The 21,216-nt window shown below is 41.5% G+C and overlaps 2 protein-coding genes across 12 annotated transcripts in view; one reads left to right on the top strand and one right to left on the bottom strand.

Annotated features, from left to right (window-relative positions):
- LOC123994830 (fibroblast growth factor 12-like) overlaps positions 1-21,216 on the top strand; it is a 146,641-nt gene that overhangs the window by 90,225 nt on the left and 35,200 nt on the right. Inside the window, exon 1 of one of the 7 annotated variants that reach the window (XM_046297849.1) lies at positions 18,290-19,241. The exons of the other annotated variants lie outside the window; for them this stretch is intronic. Within the exon in view, the coding sequence (XP_046153805.1) occupies positions 19,043-19,241 (199 nt within the window). The 5' untranslated portion in view covers positions 18,290-19,042. Of the gene's footprint in view, positions 1-18,289; positions 19,242-21,216 lie in introns of those variants that run through there. 7 annotated transcript variants of the gene reach the window in all.
- Positions 2,774-19,196, bottom strand: LOC123994822 (probable DNA polymerase). Of its 5 annotated transcripts, none has more exons than XM_046297835.1 (5): positions 8,726-8,936; positions 8,465-8,572; positions 8,103-8,363; positions 7,897-7,998; positions 2,774-7,770 (listed from the first exon to the last, which is right to left on the bottom strand). In XM_046297835.1, the coding sequence occupies exon 5, from the start codon at positions 4,890-4,892 to the stop codon at positions 3,273-3,275; it is 1,620 nt and encodes a 539-aa protein (XP_046153791.1). In that variant the 5' UTR covers positions 4,893-7,770; positions 7,897-7,998; positions 8,103-8,363; positions 8,465-8,572; positions 8,726-8,936; the 3' UTR covers positions 2,774-3,272. The 5 variants fall into 4 exon arrangements, with proteins under 5 accessions (XP_046153790.1, XP_046153792.1, XP_046153791.1 ...); XM_046297834.1 differs by lacking the exon at positions 8,726-8,936 and adding an exon at positions 18,896-19,196; XM_046297836.1 differs by lacking the exon at positions 8,726-8,936 and adding an exon at positions 18,896-19,194.

Below are 21,216 nucleotides of genomic sequence, written 5' to 3'. Positions count from 1 at the left end.
AGTCAAGAAAACCTATTTCTAGGCCCTTTACCGCGATACGTAGTTATAGGTTTGGTTGATCACGCCTCCAATACGGGCAGCTTAAATAAAAAACCCTTTAATTTTCAACACTTTAATGCAGAGTATGTCGCTCTGTGTCAGGACGGACGTCAGGTCCCTGCTAAGGCTTTCCAACCGCAATTTAATAACAACATATCTGTGCGAGAATTTTACAATCTATTCCTGGCTACCGGGAGGCATCTAAAAGATCTCTCTTTACCTATTGACAGAAAGATTTTGCCGAGGGTTACACAATGTATGCTTTCAATTTATCTCCAGATGATGACACCTCAGGAAATCTTTCTGTGGTGTCCCAAGGTAACCTCAGGCTGGAAATGCGTTTCCGTACACCTTTAGCCTGTACGGTTAGCATGATTGTTTATGCCTGCTCTGATTCAATCTTGGAGGTGAATAGCCGAAGACAGGTTTTAGTAGATTATTATTAAGGATCGTTGAGCAAAAGACATGAATACCCAAGAGTTGGAAGGGCTGATGAGCCGCCTGATTGGAAAACAATTTTGCGGAGTGTTTGCTTGTGATGAATTACCTATGGAGAAATGGAAGGTGCGGCCTGCAATGTTTATTGTCAATACCCATCCTAAAAACATGCCGGGTGAACATTGGCTAGCTGTGACCTTAGAAGAGGAAGGAGGAAGAAAAATCTCAACTTTTTTTGATTCCTATGGTTTCCCACCCGGTTTTTCACATTTCCCCAAATCTATTAAAGAATTTCTGACCAAAAATGGTTCAAAGATATACTACAATACCAAACAGGTGCAAGATACCCTTTCAACGACATGCGGTCAACACTGTGTATTCTACCTATGTCAAAGAGCCCGGGGAGTTTCTTTTGAAGATGTTATGTCTATTTATAAGGACAATTTAAAAAGTAATGATAAAGTTGTAGCTTGTTTTGTTAGAAAATATCAAAAGTGTTCAAATGTGTATCCTCTAAGAACGTGTAATCAAGGCGTATGCTCACGCCAAATGTTTCAAGAATGCCACAAATGTTAAATTGCTTATTTTTCAAATAAAATTTATTGAATTTAATCATAGTCATTCAAAAGTCATTCAAAAGGCTAACCACCCAGAGAGATCGGGATTAGGGAAAGGTCCAGAGGCGTTCAGGGGAGTAAATGGGTTATCGTCATTCATTTCATAAGGATGCGAGGGTTTTGGGGCATCTTTAGGGGTGCTGTATCTCGGTGACGGTTTGTGTTTTAAAGAGTGAGTGAATCTGTTGCCGAATCTTATAGTTGGGTACACCCGAGAGGGGTATGTTGAGGATGGCCAGGGCCTTAAGAAACTGAAGCCACCCTGGAGGTCTTCGGTCATCAGCCACCTTGTGGGTAGATGTGGTACTTTTAAGCAAGTCAATTATATGTGAACCCTTGACAACAGCCCCCTGAAGGATAAACTCTCCTTTGTCATTCCAAGTAGCTGCCCCATTTGAGTCTTTTAGCTTGTTCATAATGTAGCTAACATTTTTCCTGTTACGTGCCGGAACATAGGTTAACAAGTCATGCATAACTTTATCTTCAACAGGCATTTGATCTTCAGATGGTAAGCTTGAAGCTACAGGCCTTACAGGGGCGTGGCTCTCGCGAGGCTCGTCATCTTTTAAAGGGTCCTGTAGGGAAATAGTTAAATGGTCTGTCTCTCTCTCTCTCCCCTTGTTTCACCAAGGATAAATACCTTTGCAAGAGGTTTGTGTATTTTTGGACCTTATCATAGGGGTTCAACCCTTTTTGATTCAAAATATCCTTCATGGCCGTATCCAAATCATTTTCCGCTGTTTGTCTGATATTTTCGGGGGCCCCTGCATTTGTTTTTAAGTCTATCCAACTCTTGTTGTGGCACCAGATACATTTTATTGGCCATAACCCTATGTATTCAACCACCACGTCGGGCTGCAATAAGGCTGGTGATGAAGGGCACGGCTATACTTAGTAAAGGTAGAATAAAACCGCCAGACTGTTGTATGCTATGTCGTTTCTTTTGAAGACTGACCCTTTTATTGGCAAAGAGCTTGATCGAGGTCTTTTGTCTCTTTAATTTTTTCAATTGTGTCAGGGTAAGTGGAATGCGTCCTTTGAGAAGATTCAAAGCAATCTCACATAGGGATAATATGAGATCTGTAGAACAGTGACCCAAGATGGCCTTCCGTTCATTAGATGTAGCCCCAACTAGGCTTCTCAAGAGGGGCAAGTTTCTTTTTAAACGCAGAGACATAGCGGCTACTTTTTTTTAGGAATGTACGCAGCCGGCCACTCCCACGGGAACAGACCGGTTCGTAGCCTCAGGTGTTCTGGAGTATTTGCTTTTAAATCCACAATTAAATAAGAAAATGGCGCTTGGGTTGCGTCCTCGTAGCTCTCCATAAAGTAGGATTTCCTTCCCGGGTACATCTGCTGAGCTAGAGTGTTAATTTGTAGTTTGTCTCTAGGATTTTTGAACAAAACCATGTAATTGGCGTTCAAACTGATGGTGCGGCTATTTTTACCTTGGTGAAACACATTCTGCACCAAGTAAAGCACGGATAGGTTTCTATGATGTGTGTATTGGGTAAACGCTCGGGCAATTTCGGGATGTTCGCTACCTGCAAATAGCATATCGTCCAAAACCAACAGATTGTTTTCATGAGGAGGTAAAAGTTCATCATCAGACAGGGTATCAGGTATTCCTTCAACAAACTTGATTTTTATTGTCATCAACAATTCATCATACAGAGGTTGATAACATGAATAACACCACACAACATTATCAGGCTTTTGAGATAACACATGTTCAGAATTCTCTAAAATACTTTTTACAAAACAAGTTTTACCACTATTCGAAGGCCCTGCGATTAAGGCCGAAAATGGTAGTTGCAACCGGGGGTCAAAACCTTCTAAAGCAGTCATTATATCTTAAGCTTTAAGACCCCTGTAGCTTGTAGCATAAGTCAACACCCAAAGGGGTAATGTGGTCCAGTCAGGCAAAAACAGTCTCTTGTCATAGACAACCCTGAATCTTTTAGTAAGTGGGGCCTTCCTCAGATGGAAGCCCTTTATTATACACAACAATCTTTTTGTAGGAGCTCCTAAATCTCAAAGTCACTATTCCTGTCATTTAGGAACCACCCCCCTCAAAACAAACGTGTGATTGATTCCTAGTTTTTACACGAGGGGTATTTTTTTCATAGTTTTTGAGTCACGCCTGACATAGGCCTGTAGCATAGCCTGTAGCATAAGTCAGTAGCCATAGGGCAATGTAGTCCCATCAGGCAAATGCAGTCTCTTGTCATAGACAACCCTGAATCTTTTAATGAGTGGGGCATTCCTCAGATGGAAGCCCTTTTTATTCCTAACAATCTTTTTGTAGGAGCTCAAAATCTCCAAGTCACTATTCCTGTCATTTAGGAACCCCTCGACCAAACGTGTGATTGATTCCAAGTTTACACGCTGGGCATTTTCATAGTTTTGAGTCACTCCTTTGGCTTTCAATACCACGTGATTCTTTAGCGTTCTAAAAGCATAGCTTTTGGGCCCACAGGATGACCATTCTGTGATATGGTCACCCTCTGCGAGTTCGCTTGTTAAGCCACCCAGATAGTTGCTGAGTGGGGGGCTCCAATCCCCTGGTTTGCTTACATAGACCACAGAGTCTGTGTCATGGTAAAGTACCCGCCTCTGAAGCTGCTCCATGAGCTTGTACAGTTCAAGTCGGCCATAGGCCGTGGTAAATGCTGCAAGAAACACATTTATATTACCCGGGGGTAGAACCCACTTCTTGTTACGTCGCCATTGCACCAAGGCAATGTCTTGACTCAAGAATGAAAAATGTGAAATTTCGTATTGGTCCGAAAAAATGAATTCCAAAATTTCTTGAGGGTCTTTAATAATCGACGTTGTCAACATATTACACCTCTGCGCTAATTTGCCCCAAAGCGAATTTAGGTACAATTTCGACACATTTCTTTTGGTTTTGTTGACCTCTATTCTGTCAGGGTCAAGAAGGATGCCTTCTCTGTCATGATAGTCTTGAATGTACCTGTCTTTACTTTCTTGATCTGTGACCGATGCAGGATAGCCTGAAGCCATTTGCTTACATCTCAAGAAGGTCTTGATGTACTCTTTAAAAAGAGTGTCTGATTTCTTTGGAAAGTTCCATACTTCAAAGATTTTGGCCACACGATACCCCATCTCTAAAGCCTTAGAGAATTCAGCTGTGACCCATACACCTGTCAGTGCTCTTTCTTGATCGGTGTGATCACATGGGGTTTGTTGTATGTTTTCACTGCAGGTGCGACAAAGGGGAAAGAAAAGTTTTCCTTGAGGCCCCCTGTGAGGCAACACAGGTATAAACAAACCCCTTGGAGGGTAGACTGTTGCTTTGATCAGACCAAAATAGTTTTGAGGTAAGTCAAAATCACGATGAATAATTTCAGGATGACCTATAGGATCGCATGAGGAACTCATTACATGCGGATAAAGGGATGTAAAATCCACATAGCCTATTGTCTCGTCGGGTTGCGCTACATACCTCAATGTCAAAGCATTGGTACGGCCGCCATACAAGGCCTCTCTTGGCTCCAGAGGTTCTGGGATGTCAAAGCTGGAAAGGAATGCTTGAACATGAGGATCAGACTTTTTGAGGGCTGTCCATTCATGCTCCCACAAAACAACCACTTTTAGACCGTAAGTAGCCTGTAACGAATCAACTTTGTCTTGAAACTCTTGGTACATTTCCCCAAAAGTCTTTTGGGTTAGGACACATATGTTCTGGGGGTACAAAGCAAGATTTGCAACCATGGAAGAAACAACCATTGTACTCATACACGGTCGCAACCCCGTCAATCTTGGTGTAGCCATCTACATGGTAAGAGCCAAACGCCTTCTCCCCTCGATTCAAAGCATGTTGAATAAAAATGTCTTTATCCTGGGCCATATACTCTAGCCATTGAATGGCCCCACTAGAGTAGGCCTTGAACTGACGTCGGTAGTTGTCAGGTGAGGGGATTGCTATAGAGGATGTCTGCAAATAGTGTGTACGGTATGTTTTCATGCATGCCGATGCAATCGTTGTACAACTCCAAGGGTCAATACCTGCATCTTTGATTACCTCTTCTCTGAATCTGAGGCAACCTTCACAAAGTATAACCACATCATTGTCACAGTATGATTCAATCTCTTTATGGAAATCAAAGGTGCCATGTCTTACTGTCTCATACAAAGTCATGAATTTCTCTCGCTCTTTGGGAGACATTTGATCACACCCATACATTTCTGGGCTGGGATATGATCCTATATAGTGTAGATTCTCCTCAGATGTGAAGAAGTGGGGGAACCAGCCTTTCACAGAGTTTTCAAAACCCAAGGCCTCTGGCATTTGAGCCAATCTCATGGGTAAGAAGCTTAAACTGTCAATGTATCTCTGGTTGAAGTCGGGATCTACAAAACACAGGATTTTACTCCCTTGTGCAAGGACCCTGGGCGCTATGCCTTGCTGTATCAAGGGGTTCAGAAGAAGGTAAGAGTCGTACGCTCTAGCATTGTACGCTATGAACGTAAAGTTTCGGTACTGTGGTTTTCTAAAATGTTTTAGAAAGAGTAGTGCACAATTGGATCCTTCTGCAGACCACTTTTCCCCCGTGAATGTCATGGTAGATACAAAAATAGGCAAATGATCCCCCGATTGCTGATTTGTCTCAAAATCATAGAACACATATTTCTCTGAAGGTTCATCTTCAGCCAAGGGCTGAATATAACACTCGTGTGGCACTTCTTGAACCACTTCAGCATTTCTGCTTTTCAGAGCCCCTTTACAGATTGGACACTTTAGGATTCCACAAACATGTGGTTTAGGGCTATCTATTTTAAGGCTGTAATTGCAATGACATTTTGGGCATTTCTTGTTAATGGCACAAATGCTTACAGATTTACAGGCCTTAGGGTGCCATGTTTCAATTTTGTGCTTATCGTAACAGTAGGTCGAACGACATGTGCGATGGCAATCCTCACATGGTGTCAAGTTTAGGGTCTGCATAGGGCACTCGGCATCCTGACATACAGAACAGTTATAACGGCACGAGTGCCCCCCCTTTCGGTTGTAACCGGTATGGCAGGATCTACACACATAGGTTGCCCCTATGAACGCCATGACGTTTGTAATGGCATAGTAATGTTCGTTTTGCACATAAAAGTACAGAATCTGGGGGTGCGGTTGGGGGTTGTTTTGGAACTTCAAGAGAGCTGAATTAGCTCTACTGTGATACAAAATCACAATCTTGATATTCAGAAGGTTTTCAAATTTGACAATGTCTGAGAATGCCACGCCTTCATGGATCCCGAGACCCACCGCCGTTTGGATCTCTCTAGCCTTTTGCAATGCCGTCAGATCAGTACATCCGGGGTTAAGTAAATGCGCTAGGCCTATTGCAAAACATAGCTTATTATCGGGATTGTGAACGTTTATGAGGCAGGCCCTTTTATTGTTTATGATTTCTGACTGCATTAGACTATCTAGCTTCCTTCTCTGCCCACCACCCCCCTGTGGTTGACGTATTATTTGTACTTCAAGCTCTAGGGTCCGATCTGCTATGATGGCTAAATTTGACTGAACAAGGCGTTCTACCAGCGCTGTAAATTGTTCAAGATCTGCTTCGCCATTGGGTAAAATAAGAGATACTGAATTATGCAGGCTATCTCCACATATTTCCAACTGTAAGACATCGCGAGGTTCGCCATAATCTCTTGCTGTTTCTAACAGGTCATTCAGAGTGTCCATTATCAGCATGTAAAATACAGCATAGTCAAGATTCTGATTCACACATAGGAAATTGAAAAACTGTCGAATCTCTGTATTGTTGAATTTATTCCTGTACACAACCCTGACACGTCTATCCTGAACATCTGCCGCCAGATTTATTAGACAATTGTCCAATTCCCCAAAAACATCTTGTGGCATTTCAGACTCTATGGAGCTGGGTGTTACTGGTTGTTCTATCGTTGTTGGTGTTGTCGGGGGTGAAATTGTCTGACTTTCGTTAATACGATTAATTAAGGTTATGAGGGCTTCGGGAATCTGGGATAACATGTTTTCCTCAACCCCCCCTGACTGGTTCATACGATTAATCATTTCTAAGAGTTTGGCGGGAATCTGTGTTAATATACTTTCATCTAACGTTCCTGAATCGTTCATATGTCTTATACCTTCTAGGAGTTCGTCTGGAATCTGCGATAAGAGGCTTTCAACTGTCTCCCCGTGTTGTGTTAGTTCTGCCATTTTTGGATAATTAAGTGTTCGTTTTTTTATTTTATTTTTATTTATTTTTTTATATATTTTTTCTGTAATGGTTGTTGTTACATGTATGCTTTTAGCGTCTGTATTTGCGTTTTTTAATGGAGTTGCTGTTTAACATGCGTGGAATTGTTCTATGCCAGAATAACATATCGTCTCTGTACTGTCTCTCAATTAAATCCCCCAGTCGTTTGTATAGCGAAACATTCCTCGATTTCAAAGCCCTGGAAAATAATGTGAAAAACCTTTCTTGTTCGGCTGCCGGTACTGAGGCCGTAGAATTGACTGGGTCTACAAGGTTGGCCGCATCACAGAATAGCTGGTCATCAACATCCGAAATGTCGTTAAAAACAGGTCTCTTGGGTGTTCCATTCTGAATGCGCGGTGCGCCGGAATCCCCCAGCTCTAGATTTATGTGGTCGTCTGTGCCGTTTTTCACCGGTGCGGAGTCTGAATTAAAATAATACATACATAATTACGTTATTAGATATAAAAAAATATCTATGTTAGCTACATACAAATGTCAAATACCTTTCCGTTATAATAATATATATTAACAATACATATTTAAAATACCTCGGCTTTTTTGGCGCTCGTTGTGACGAATCGCCGAAACCGGGGGTGTGTGACTTTTTCCATCGAGCGTTCCAGATTCTGCTGGGTCTGTCTCCGGGCAGTCTGAAAAAACATTATTTGTCCTTGTTTTAACATAGGTTATCAACAGATCTATAACTAATAAAAAGGCTTATAACTAATAACAAAACTTTATAATGGTCCCATACCTTGCCCCTGGAGCGCCGGCTCGTGAAGCAGCAAGTTCCCGGCCCAACAGTAGTTTTCGGGGGGGCTTGATTCTGAGCAGTGTACTTGGGCCAACGTTACTAGTTGGTTGTTGGGGTCTTGAGTATGTCTGGAGGGGGTCAATGTTCCCTGGATTTGCGGTGAGTTTGAAAAAGCGCTCGTACAGAACGGTAGAATTGCATCAAAGTCCTGCGTGTCAGATGTCCATAACACATCCTTTATCACAACGGGCTGTATGTCGGCTGTAAATACATAAAATAGTTTTAAAAAAATAGTACAACCTATTTTTAAAATGTTTATATATAAATATTTCTTGGGTATGTGTTTAATTATAAAGACTTACAACGAAAAAAGGCCGTTGGTGATTGTCTGCCAGAATTTTGCTCCTGCGAACCCCCATCATGTTCCAGATCCGGCAACTCTCGTAAAATCTGCATAAATGTCGGGGATCCTAGATTCCATTAGACAATGTTAACAGTTATACGCTATATCTACACTTTTTTTTAACATATATTGGGCTTTTGGCCTGAAATACCCAAATAACTAGGGGGTAATATTTCTATTCAAACAAATCTTAAAATATAAGTTCTTTTCATTTACTCACCGCCAGAAATATCCATTATGCGAGATTCCCTTATTCCGAATATTATTATTATTATTATTTTAATATGTCCGTGCAGCTCAATATTCTGGGCCTTTATGTTTGCGCTAAAGCAATACTGACAACGTTAAAAAATAGTTCTGTCCCTAACTATCTAAAAGTTCGGAATGAGTTTTTTTTGAGAGATGTATGCCTGGTTTAGAGAACACATGCTGTGAATTCAAACAACAGGAGGGGATGTCGTTACATTCTGTCTGCAAACGGTTTGTGTGGGGGCCGCAGATTAGGGATATCTATGTTTAACCCCGCTGTTCGGTTGATATCTCGACATGCCTTATGCATGATAGTGCACACCTTGGTTTCAAACGTTTCTCTACAGCTAAGAGTTCTGTTTTATGTAAAAATAAAAAATAAACCTTGGATGCAGGTCTTTGTACATTATTACAAACTTTAATAAAACGTAATGATAACAACCGTAAGGGAGATAAAACTGGGGAGGAGGGGAGCATGGGTCACAAAAGTTCAAACAACCTTCTAACACATGACCACACGAACAGGGGGGACGGGGCGGGGGCACATATTTAAACATGTCAGAAGGTCATAAGTTCAGCAATCAATCATATTTTTGACACCTGTCATCAATCAATCATTTTGACACATGCTGTATCCTATTACTCTCTAACATCAATTGTCTTAAATAATTTATTTACTGACTAAATAATCACAGAAATGCACAAACAAACAGTAGATATAGTTACAAGGAAATGATAGCGGATGTGCCCTCGTGGGCTTAACCGGCATCGCGTCTTGGTGGACAAAAGGGAAGTGGGGGTCGACTGAGAAGACACTACAAAGTTGATAATTCTAACAATTGAAATGCTCATCCTTTGCACATGAACGCTCCCTCATTTGGGAATAATTGCAATCAATATATATATATATTTACGCTCAGTGTGTCGTCCTGATCTCTTTTGGAAAGTTTGTTTCTGTTAGAGAGTTTGTCCGCCTTCTCTCTCTCTCTCTGCCGTGGTTAGAATGGATAGTTCAGAGTAACATTCAGCAATGTTGTTATAGAATAGATGTATCGGCGGTTGTCGGTCTTCTCGTTCAATGATGCTACTTACTAGTCTGCAGCTAGGAATTCGGTATCAAAGATTTGTTCTTATTCTGTCTGTTCGATAGTCTGAGTTTAACCATGTGGTAATGGTTAAGAATTCAGCAATGGGCTCAAACCTTAGCCCTCTCGTAATTGAGCGAAGCATGGTCTGAAAATAAATTCCCACGGTAGGGGTTATATTCGGAAGAGCAGAAAGGGGCTGTCCCATGATGCCAGATCAATGTCTGTGCTCATGGGGCGGGCCTATGATTTAGTTAAACTCCAAAGGAAATTGGAGTTTCCTTCATTAAACAGTATGAGATCATATTACATAATTTCACAAGTTTAATCTTTACTCATTCATTTTATACAGCAATTAGATGCAAGCCTCAACTGCGACTCTTGTATAAACAGGGTTATGGTAATGTGGCTGTATTGTCTCGCATTGGTTAAACAAAATTGTACCAAAGGGACCAGTTCGTAGCTGGCTACTTCACCGACCATTTATACATTATCCATAACATGAATATTGTTCAGTTCTCAAGTTCTGTGAGGTGGAAGAAGTTATTTTTGTTCTTTCTATGAAAACTCACTCTCTCTCTCTCTCTACTGTCTGGCCATGAGGAAGAATCTACTCCAGGAATTGCAGAGAGAGGGGGATGGTGCTTGCTGTACCCAAAGAGGGCAACGTCATGACAATAGCCTCATAGCTCTGCAATTATGGTTGATTTGATTTATTTCATTATCAGCCATGAGATTCTGATATTAACATGGGGTAATAGTTGTAATCCCCTTCCTCGTTTCCCTTTACGTTGTCATCTTCAGAGTGATCACATCACAGTAATCCATACCAGGGTTGGGGTCAATTCAATTTGAAGGCAGTCAATTATTGGATTGGAATTTCAGTTTACTTCCTGAACTGATTGACTTTAATTGAAATTGACCCCGAACCCTGATTCAAATCAAACAACATTTTATTTGGGGCGGCAGGTAGCCTAGTGGTTAGAGCGTTGGACTAGTAACCGAAAGGTTGCAAGATTGAATCCCCGAGCTGACAAGGTAAATATCTGTTGTTCTGCCCCTGAAGGCAGTTAACCCAGTAGGCCGTCATTGAAAACAAGAATTTGTTCTTAATAACTGACTTGCCTAGTAAAATAAATAATAGAACAGGTATAGATAGACCTTACCGTGAAATGCTTACTTACAAGCCCTTAACCAACTAATTTAGTTGCAGTTCATTCACAATTAAAGTTTAATAAAGTATATATAATCTCGGTAACCCAGAACTAAAATCTTCTGATATGACACTATTGCTAGTAAATAGTTCGTAGCTGTGTCTTTACCTTTCGGTTAGAAATAGGCTATTTATGCTGCATTTAGACAGGCAGCTGTCACGTCTACTACCTCTCCTCCTCTAAGACTCTCGTTGTCACCAGTTTACTCATCATTACGCACACCTGTCACCATTACGCGCACCTGCGCCTCATGAGACTCACCTGGACTCCATCTCCTTCCTGATTACCTCCCCTATATCTGTCACTCTCCTTGATTCTGTTAGTGTTTTATCTGTACTCTACTTGTGTTTCTTGTTTTGTTTCATGTTCCGTTATTTATTAAATTCACTCCTTGTATTTGCTTCCTGACTCCTAGCGTACACATAACAGAATAACGCCTCAACAAAGGGAAGCAACAGGGATTTATTATATATTTTTTTACTGGTGAGGTCGGGTCCAAGTGCTGCTGCCGAAGCAACTGGGGATGCCTCAGCTGGCTCCCCGTGCCTCAGGCGGCCTCGTCAGGTTCCAGCTCCTCAGCAGAAGCGACCGTTCCATTCCTGGTCCTCGAGACCAACCCTCTAGTCTGTGTTTTTCTGGAGCTGCGCGTCAGGAAGTGGGTGCTGTCACGTTTACTCTCGCTCCTCTCTGGCTCTTGTTATTGCCAGTTTACTCATCATTACGCACACCTGCCACTATCATTATGCGCACCTGCGCTTCATGAGACTCACCTGGTCTCCCATCACCTTCCTGATTACCTCACCAATATCTTTCCCCAGGCCTCATTGATTCTGTTCCTGTGTTTTATGTCTGTACACTACTCGTGTTTCTTGTTTTGTTTCATGTTACGTTATTCATTAAATTCACTCCCTGTACTTGCTTCCTGACTCCTAGCGTACACATTACAGCAGCCCAAATCGGATATTTATTCCACAAATAGTTTTTTGAACCAAGCACTACAGATCTTTTCACAACTAGTCCATTTCGAATTTTAGTCAAAATTAGTGATAACAAAAAACGCATTTGCAACCAAAATGGACTAAACCATAAAAGTTCCATGACACAACACCCAGTGAGCATGCGTGACGATGTGGCCCAGGGATGGGTGTCTTTGATGCGGAAGGGGGACACAAAAAAGGTGAACTCAACTGGGGGGGGCTTTAGTGGATCCTGGGTCTGCGTACCCACACATGCAGTCAGAGCTGGCCCTAATGCCTCTGCCGGAGCAACCAGGGATGCTTCAACTGGCTCGCCAGGCTTCCATGCCTCAGCTGGCTCAACAGATTCTCAAGACTTGGTAGGCTCCCCATGCCTCAGCCGGCTCGTCAGGAATCCATGATGGCGTAGCGGTGCAGACTTGGTTTGTTGTCCTCTCGTTTACTTTTTGTATTTTTGTATATATTCCAATTTATATTTCAATCTCTTTTTCCATTTTTAAATTAAATATACCTTCCGGTAACCCGCCTCACTCAATGTGACACGGATCCGCTATTTTTTTTAGACCCTATAGCCAAAACTTTCATCAGAAGGTAGCCAGTGTAACGGCTCTCTTCTATCTCCTCCTCTGACGAAGAGGTAGAACAAGGATCGGACCAAAATGCAGCGTGATGATGATTCATGATATAATTTTAATGAAGGAAAAAACAATACAAGCGGAAACTACAAAATAATGAAAAGTGAAAAACCGAAACAGCCCTATCTGGTGCAAAGACCGGAACAATCACCCACGAAACACTCACAGAATATGGCTGCCTAAATATGGTTCCCAATCAGAGACAACTATAATCACCTGACTCTGATTGAGAACCGCCTCAGGCAGCCATAGACTATGTAGACACCCCACAAACCCCTAAGACAAAAACACACCACAATAACCCATGTCACACCCTGGCCTGACCAAACAAATAAAGAAAACACAAAATACTAAGACCAAGGCGTGACAGCCAGATAATTAGCTAAGTTACTAGCTATTTAGTCATTGTTAGCCACATTCCTCACCATCTTAAATAAGCATGCCCCTTTCAAAAAAAATGTAGGGCTAAGAACAGATATAGCCCTTGGTTCACTCCAGACCTGACTGCACTTGACCAGCACAAAAACATCCTGTGGCGGACTGCAATTGCATCGAATAGTCCCCGCGATATGCAACTGTTCAGGGAAGTCAGGAACCAATACACACAGTCAATCAGGAAAGCAAAGGCTAGCTTTTTCAAACAGAAATTTGCATCCTTAGCTCTAACTCTCCAAAAATTTGGGACACTGTAAAGTCCATGGAGAACAAGAGCACCTCCTCCCAGCTGCCCACTGCACTGAGGCTAGGCGGCATGGTCACCACCGATAAATCCATGATAATCAAACATTTCAATAAGCATTTATCTTCGGCTGGCCATGCTTTCTTCCTGGCTACCCCAACCAACAGCTACTACAGCTACTTGCCCAAGCCTCCCCAGCTTCTCCTTCATCCAGATCACAGATATTCTGAAAGAGCTGCAAAACCTGGACCCGTACAAATCAGCTGGGCTAGACGACAATCTGGACCCTCTCTTTCTAAAATTATCCTCCGCCATTGTTGCAACCCCTATTACCAGTCTGTTCAACCTCTTTCGTTCCATCCTGCCCTGCCTTTCTAAAGTCTCTGAAAGCCAAGTTAATAAACAGATCACTGACCATTTCGAATCCCACCGTACCTTCTCCGCTGTGCAATCCAGTTTCCGAGCTGGTCACTGGTGCACCTCAGCCATGCTCAAGGTACTAAACGATATCATAACCGCCATCGATAAAAGACAGTACTGTGCAGCTGTCTTCATCGACCTGGCCAAGGCTTTCGACTCTGTCAATCACTGTATTTGTAAGTCGCTCTGGATAAGAGCGTCTGCTAAATGACTTAAATGTAATGTAAATGGCAGACTCAATAGCCTTGGTTTCTCAAATGACTGCCTCGCCTGGTTCACCAACTACTTCACAGACGAGTTCAGTGTGTAAAATTGGAGGGCATGTTGTCCGGACTTCTGGCAGTCTCTATGGGGGTACCACAGGGTTCAATTCTCGGGCCGACTCTTTTCTCTGTATATATCAACTATGTCGCTCTTGCTGTGGGTGATTCCCTGATACACCTCTATGCAGACGACACCATTCTGTATACATCTGGGCCTTCTTTGGACATTGTGTTAACCTCTTGAATCTAGGGGGCACTATTTTCATTTTTGGAAAAATAACGTCACCAAATAAACGGGATATTTTGTGAGGACAAGATGCTAGAATATGCATATAATTGACAGCTTAGGATAGAAAACACTAAAGTTTCCAAAACTGTAAAAATATTGTTTGAGTATAACAGAACTGATATTGCAGGCGAAGGTCAGAGAAAAATCCAATCAGGAAGGGACTCTTATTTAGAACGCTCTGTGTTCCTATGCATCCCTATTGAGCAGTGAATGAGATATCAACCAGATTCCTTTTTCTATGGCTTCCCTAATGTGTCTAGTGTCACAATACATAGTTTCAGGCATTTATTTTGAAAAATGAGCCTGAACGTCAACATTGCGTCAGTGGTCAGTTGAAGTCTCTCAGTGTTTTGTCCGTAAAGGACAAATGTGGCCATTGTTTCTCTCTATCCTACTAAGAAGCCACCAGTCCCAGTTGATATATTATCGAATAGATTTTTGAAAAACACCTTGAGGATTGATTATAAACAGCGTTTGCCATGTTTCTGTCGATATTATGGAGCTAATTTGGAATATTTTTGGCGTTGAAGTGACCGCATTTTCCGGTCGTTTTCTCAGCCAAACGTGAAGAAAACACGGAGCTATTTCGCCTACAAAAATAATATTTTTGGGAAAAAAGGAAAATTTGCTATCTAACTGGGAGTCTCGTGAGTGAAAACATCCGAAGCTCATCAAAGGTAAACTATTTAATTTGATTGCTTTTCTGATTTTCGTGACCAGGTTGCCTGCTGCTAGCTACGTGGACAACTACAAATACCTAGGTGTCTGGCTAGACTGTAAACTCTCCTTCCAGACTCATAACAAACATCTCCAATCCAAAATGAAATCTAGAATCGGGTTTCTATTTCGCAACAAAGCCTACTTCACTCATGCCTCCAAACTTACCCTCATAAAACTGACTATCCTACCCATCCTTGATTTCGGTAATGTCATCTACAAAATAGCTTCCAATACTCTACTCAGCAAATTGGATGCAGTCTATCACAGTGCCATCCATTTTGTTATCAAAGTGCCTTATACCACCCACCACTGCGACCATTAGACCTTCATTGTTGATACCATCTGTTTCAATGTGCATATGGTCAATCAAAGTTTATGTAATTACTTTATTACTCCCCTGCTGGCATCTACTCATTTGGATTAAGTGATTATGCCCTCGAAACCAGTGTTTGGAAGATAGATTGGCATAGGTATTCAATAATATTCAAATAATAATTGACATTTTGATGAATTTATTAATATTATTTAATCCTTTTACAAGATCTAGTTCGAACACCAATATAGTGTTGCTACCCAAAGCCTGGTTGCGACACGGTCATTAATATGTGACAGCTGGAGATCAAATTAGATTATTCACAAGTTTTTTTGGTTCAATGAGGAATGTAGTCATAAATGCTGATGAATGTCTTGTTCTAGCTGTGTTGGCAACTGATTCATCTTTGATGCTCACAGGCAATGTGTATTGCAAGAGATTTCTAAATGTTCTTCCCCCAGCATACACCCCTCCAACCAGACATGCTTTACCTACTCATTTACTGGATGCAGAGTTCAAGTGAAGGTCAAGCAAATCAGAGAAAGCAGACTGTATTTCAATCATCTCTGATGGGTGGTTGAATGTTTGTGGGCAAGGAATAATTAACCACATATTCACCCCTCAACCAGTATTCTACAAGAGCACAGACGCAAGGGACAACAGACACACCGGTCTCTACATTGCATGTGAGCTGAAGGCAGTCATCAATGCCCTTGGACCACAGAAGTATTTGCACTGGTGACAGACAATGCTAAGAACACGCATGCATTGAATCTGCTCCTCAAGGACATCATGGCACTGAAAACAATGAATACACTCTACAAGAGAGCCAAGGAAATGGTTAGGTGTGTGAAGGGTCATCAAGTTATATCAGCAATCTACTTCACCAAGCAAGTGAGAAGAATAAGAGCACTACATTGAAGCTGCCCACCAACACCCATTGGGGTGGTGTTGTCATCATGTTTGATGTCTCTCCAAGAAATGGCCATATCACAGTCTGCCGATATGGACAGCCCCATCAACAGGATCCTCCTGGATGATGTATTTTGGGAGAGTGGTAAGCAGCCTGAAACTCCTGAAACCTATAGCAGTAGCCATTGCACAGATTGAGGGAGACAATGCCATCCTGTCTGATGTTCAGACTCCGCTTGCAGATGTAAGAAGAAATCCAAACTGCCCTGCCTACTTTACTGTTGCTCCATGCAGAGGAAACTTCAGTTCTGAAATGCATCAAAAAGCGTGAAGACTTCTGCCTGAAGTACATACATGCCACAGCGTACATGTTGGACCCCAAGTATGCTGGCAAGAGCATCCTGTCTGGTGCAGAGATCAACAAGGCCTATGGTGTCATCACTACCGTTTCTCACCACCTTGGCCTGGATGAGGGCAAGGTTATTGGCAGTCGGGCGAAGTACACTTCCAAGCAAGGGCTTTGGGATGGAGAAGCAATATGGCAGTCGTGGCAGCATGTCTCATCAGCCACCTGGTGGAAGGGACTTTGTAGATATGAGGCTCTTTCCCCATTGCCTCCATCTTCCAAATCCCACCAATATCAACCACCTCAGAGGTCCTTGTTTGGGAACACACACACAACAGGCTGACAAATACAAGGGTTGAAAAATTTGATGGCCATCCAGGCAAATTTGATGCTTTTTGAGGACGACAATGAGCCGTCCTCAACAAGGTTTGAAAGTGACAGTGAAGATGAGGCCTCAGTCTGATGTTCAAGAGGTGGACATTGAGGAGGTCCAGGGAGAAGACATGGAAACTTGAGAGGAAGACAAACAAAGCTTTAGGTTCTAGACTATAATTTTACAGATGTATGTTGAAAACGTTTCTAGGAGATACAATGGATCATTTGGGATCATTCAATATTCCCTACAGGTACAGATACAGGTTACTAGCCTAGGGGCTAGACAGTGGTGGAAAAAGTAAGGATTCCATAATAGAAAATTACTCAAGTAAAAGTGAGTCACCAAGTAAAATACTACTTGAGTAAAAGTCTAAAAGTATTTGGTTTTACATTTATTTAGTATCAAAAGTAAATGTAATCGCTAAAATATACTTAAGTCTAAAAAGAGGTCCCTATAAGTAAAAGTATGAATAATTTCTTATTCCTGACATTAAAGCCAACCAGATGGCACAATTCTTGTTTTTTATTTTTGGATAGCCAGGGGCACACCAACACTCTGACATAATGTACAAGTAAAGCATGTGTTTAGTGAGTCTGCCAGATCAGAGGCAGTAGGGATGACCAGGGCCGTTTTCTTAATACCTGTGTGAATTGTACCATTTTCCTGTGCTGCTAAGCATTCAAAATGTAATCAGTACTTTTGGGAGTCAGGGATATGTATGGGAGTACATAAGAAGTGCATTATTTTCTTTAGGGATGAAGTAAAGTAAAAGTTGTCAAAAAAGGAATAGTAAAGTACATATACAAATAAACGACATAAGTGGTATCATAAAGTAGTTTTACTTAATATACACCACTGGGGCTAGGTTTGCTTTACCTCATCCCCAGGCTATATTGCGCCCAGGAAGTATGGATCACTTTGAGTGATGGAGACCTGCCTTTCTCATTGCCTTTGGTAAAATTATGTTACCGAACACATGTAAACTGCTGGCGCAGCCCCTGCCAAGCAGCCCACCATCGCTTTCGTTTACAATGCCGACCCCCCCCCCCCCCAACTCTCTTAACCTCCCCCCTGCTCTCTCTCCCTCACACACACTGGTAAAAAATAGTTATGCTCGCTCTCTTTCTCTCAGCCTCCGATAATTCCTTGTCCGAACCACAACCAGGTAGGATTGCATAGTTAGAAAAAGAAAGGCTGCTTGCAAACCGGGCGACGGAAGAGCAGGCTTCACCAGTTGCTCTGATGGTACTTTTCACTACAGGCTACCGTGAGATTTGTGCTTCACATTGGTTCGTATTAATTTGAAAGAATTTACGTGGAAATAACGTCGATTCAACCAGTGTGTGCCCAATGGGTTTGAATTATGTCCGTTTAGGATACTCATTACCTGTGATTATGAAGGCGACATAGATTTTCGACGGTCCTCCAATTTGTCGTGACTCTCCGTTTTCAGGAGAACAGTGGGTTTTCGATTTTGGATATTTTTTTTTACCTGGGGCTCGCGTGTCGAGCCCATAGTTGAGCGAAAGACAATGCCGTCCGCAGGCTGCGGGGCTAGTGAGTGAGCAGTGTGTCCGCGCACATCCAGTACGCTGCTGCCACTGCACTCAGATAGTTGTGGAATGTCGAGCACTGGAAAGTTAAGAGGAATGAAAACGATGGATAATGAAACTATTTACGGGACATTTTATCTGGATACCTGGGAATAATCTGGACTGGAGATAAAGAGCAATACCTTGGACACATCTGCACAATATACATGTATGAATTAATGTATTTAGAGATATAGTAGCCTACCTATTTGAAAAGACTGCCAGTGCAATATTTTATATTTATATCGATGTTTCTATTATTTGGATGACAAATATGTTTGAGTTGAGCATTCAGCAAGTTATCATTTTATTCACCTTACCTACATATTTGTCATCATGGCGCACGTATGCAACCTCGTGCATTGGACCAGCCATAATCAGCACCCTCAGCAATATCTTGACATCTCGCTCATAGAAGATTTTGAGACGATTCAAGTGATCTACACTCAGGTTAATCTACCGGGGAGATGGCGGCGGCGCTCGCCAGCTCCCTGATACGTCAGAAACGTCAAGCAAGAGAGGGAAACAGCGAAAAGGTCGCCACTTCCAAACGGCGCACCAGTCCCAGCAAAGACCCCCGCTCCTTGTGCGAGAGGCATATATTTACAGTCTTCAGCAAAGTTCGGTTCTGCAGCGGCAAGAAAAGACCAGTCCGCAGGAAACCAGGTCAGTGACCACAGAGCAGCTCTGCGTTCAGTACATAAAAACGTAATAGAACGTTCAATTTAAAGGACACTGTACTGAACGACCATGGAGAAACGGGGAGGGGTTGGGTTGTGGTATAATAATGCACTGCTTCCCTTTAAATACTTAACCCGTTGCTTCAAGCCACACCCCGCACACCCACTGAGCAGAGCAAACATATCTTAAAGTCTGCTAAAGAACATACGTTTCAAGGACGTTTATGGGAAATGGTGTCTTTCAGTACAAATAGTTCTGCAGCTCAGCAAACGTTCAAGCAAACTGAAAGTAAAAAATAATATAAATTCAGATAATCACAGGTTATGCTGTGATTAGTCACGAATAATCGCAAATTCAGAATTTGTAATCTAAGAATTTATTTGATATAAAAAGCATTACAATAATGTTGACTTTTTGATTATATCCAAAGTATTGATTAGAAAAATGGAAACCTCAATGTCAACTTGTTTTGACATTGCATTGTTGTTTTGAGCTGTATAAATAATGGATTTTTGATGCTTTCATGAGATTAATCGCAATTTAAAAATAAAATTACACTAAAATTACAAAAAGCTAACTCCAGTTAACTGATTAAATCAGACCTAATTCAAAATAAATTTATTTGTAGAAAACTATCTGTTTACATTAATTCCAAAAGCAAACACATTCACACATTTTCAAATACATAAATATTTAGTTTAGGCCGGTGTAGTAAATGTAACAAAAACCAATGGACAGCTAACAATAACAGATGCTAGCTAAGACAACAGATGCTAGCTAAGACGAAATGGAAGGATAGCTATCACCTTTCACTAAGCTAGCTAGCAGTTAGCAATTAACATGCAATGATAAGATACACATTTCATAGAAAGTAACCTTCTAAAATTCATATAATTACCGTGAGCTCTTGTTTGTAAAAAAAACAAAAAAACAAATGGAACTATTTAAGAGCCAAAACATTTATAATGGAAATAAACTATATTTCAGAAACGCTATCTTGTTCTCATTGACTTGCATACAAACATAACTAGCTTGCTAGCGACTTAGCTTGGCTACACTCATGTAAATGTGAAAACCTCACTTGGTCAAAACAATTCAATTATACATGGAAATTACCAGAACTCAACACCGTTTAGTTAAACATGTTATCTATATATATATTTTTAACATAACCATGGGTAGAAACCAACAAACAGGATAAAAATAAGGAGACACGGAGAGCTAGCTTCTCTGTTCTTTTCACTGGGCTTCATCCAACAATCACAGGCCAATGTACAAAGAAATGAGGTGGTGCCTGCAGCAATAACACTCCGAATACATCTCCCTTGTGGTAGTGTTAACTTACATGTATATCAATGCAACACTATGGAGGACTACAATAATAATGGAGTGGATGAGCTTAGAAGTAAGACATTATATTATTTTGTATGATCAGCTAGGCTATGTAACCTTTTTACAGAATATGCAATTCCACATTCCACATGTTAACACCACCGTTTCACATGTGAGGAGAGTAAACACTATTTCACCCACACATGTGAACTTACAATTGTGAAGTTTTCTTACATCTGAAACTTCAAATGTGAACTTGTTATTATTCTAAACTCATCATGTGAAAAAATACAAAAAAAATAAATAAATTGTTGTTGTGCGGGTTCCTCCAGTACATGAAGTGAAGGAAGGCACACTAACTACCCAGACCAGAGCTATCAGTGTCCATGTTAAGGTGAACTATTGTTGAAGAATGTTTTATTGATCCACCAATGGGCCAATTCTCACAGTTCGGCTACAAGCAAGTTAGACAGAGGTTTAAGAGTATCATATCTGTCACCGATAGATGAGAGGATGCAGACCACACACTTCTGCATCCTATTTAACGTATCCCCCCACCTTTCAGTGTTTCTATCATCCTCTGGGTCTGCCTCATCATCAGCGTTTAACTGGCACACCGACTTGCTCT

The sequence above is a fragment of the Oncorhynchus gorbuscha genome, linkage group LG14, assembly GCF_021184085.1.
Source record: "Oncorhynchus gorbuscha isolate QuinsamMale2020 ecotype Even-year linkage group LG14, OgorEven_v1.0, whole genome shotgun sequence".
Classification (NCBI taxonomy): Eukaryota; Metazoa; Chordata; class Actinopteri; order Salmoniformes; family Salmonidae; genus Oncorhynchus; species Oncorhynchus gorbuscha.
The sequence above is the reverse complement of the archived record's forward strand: the minus strand, read 5'-3'. Positions and strand labels throughout refer to the sequence as shown.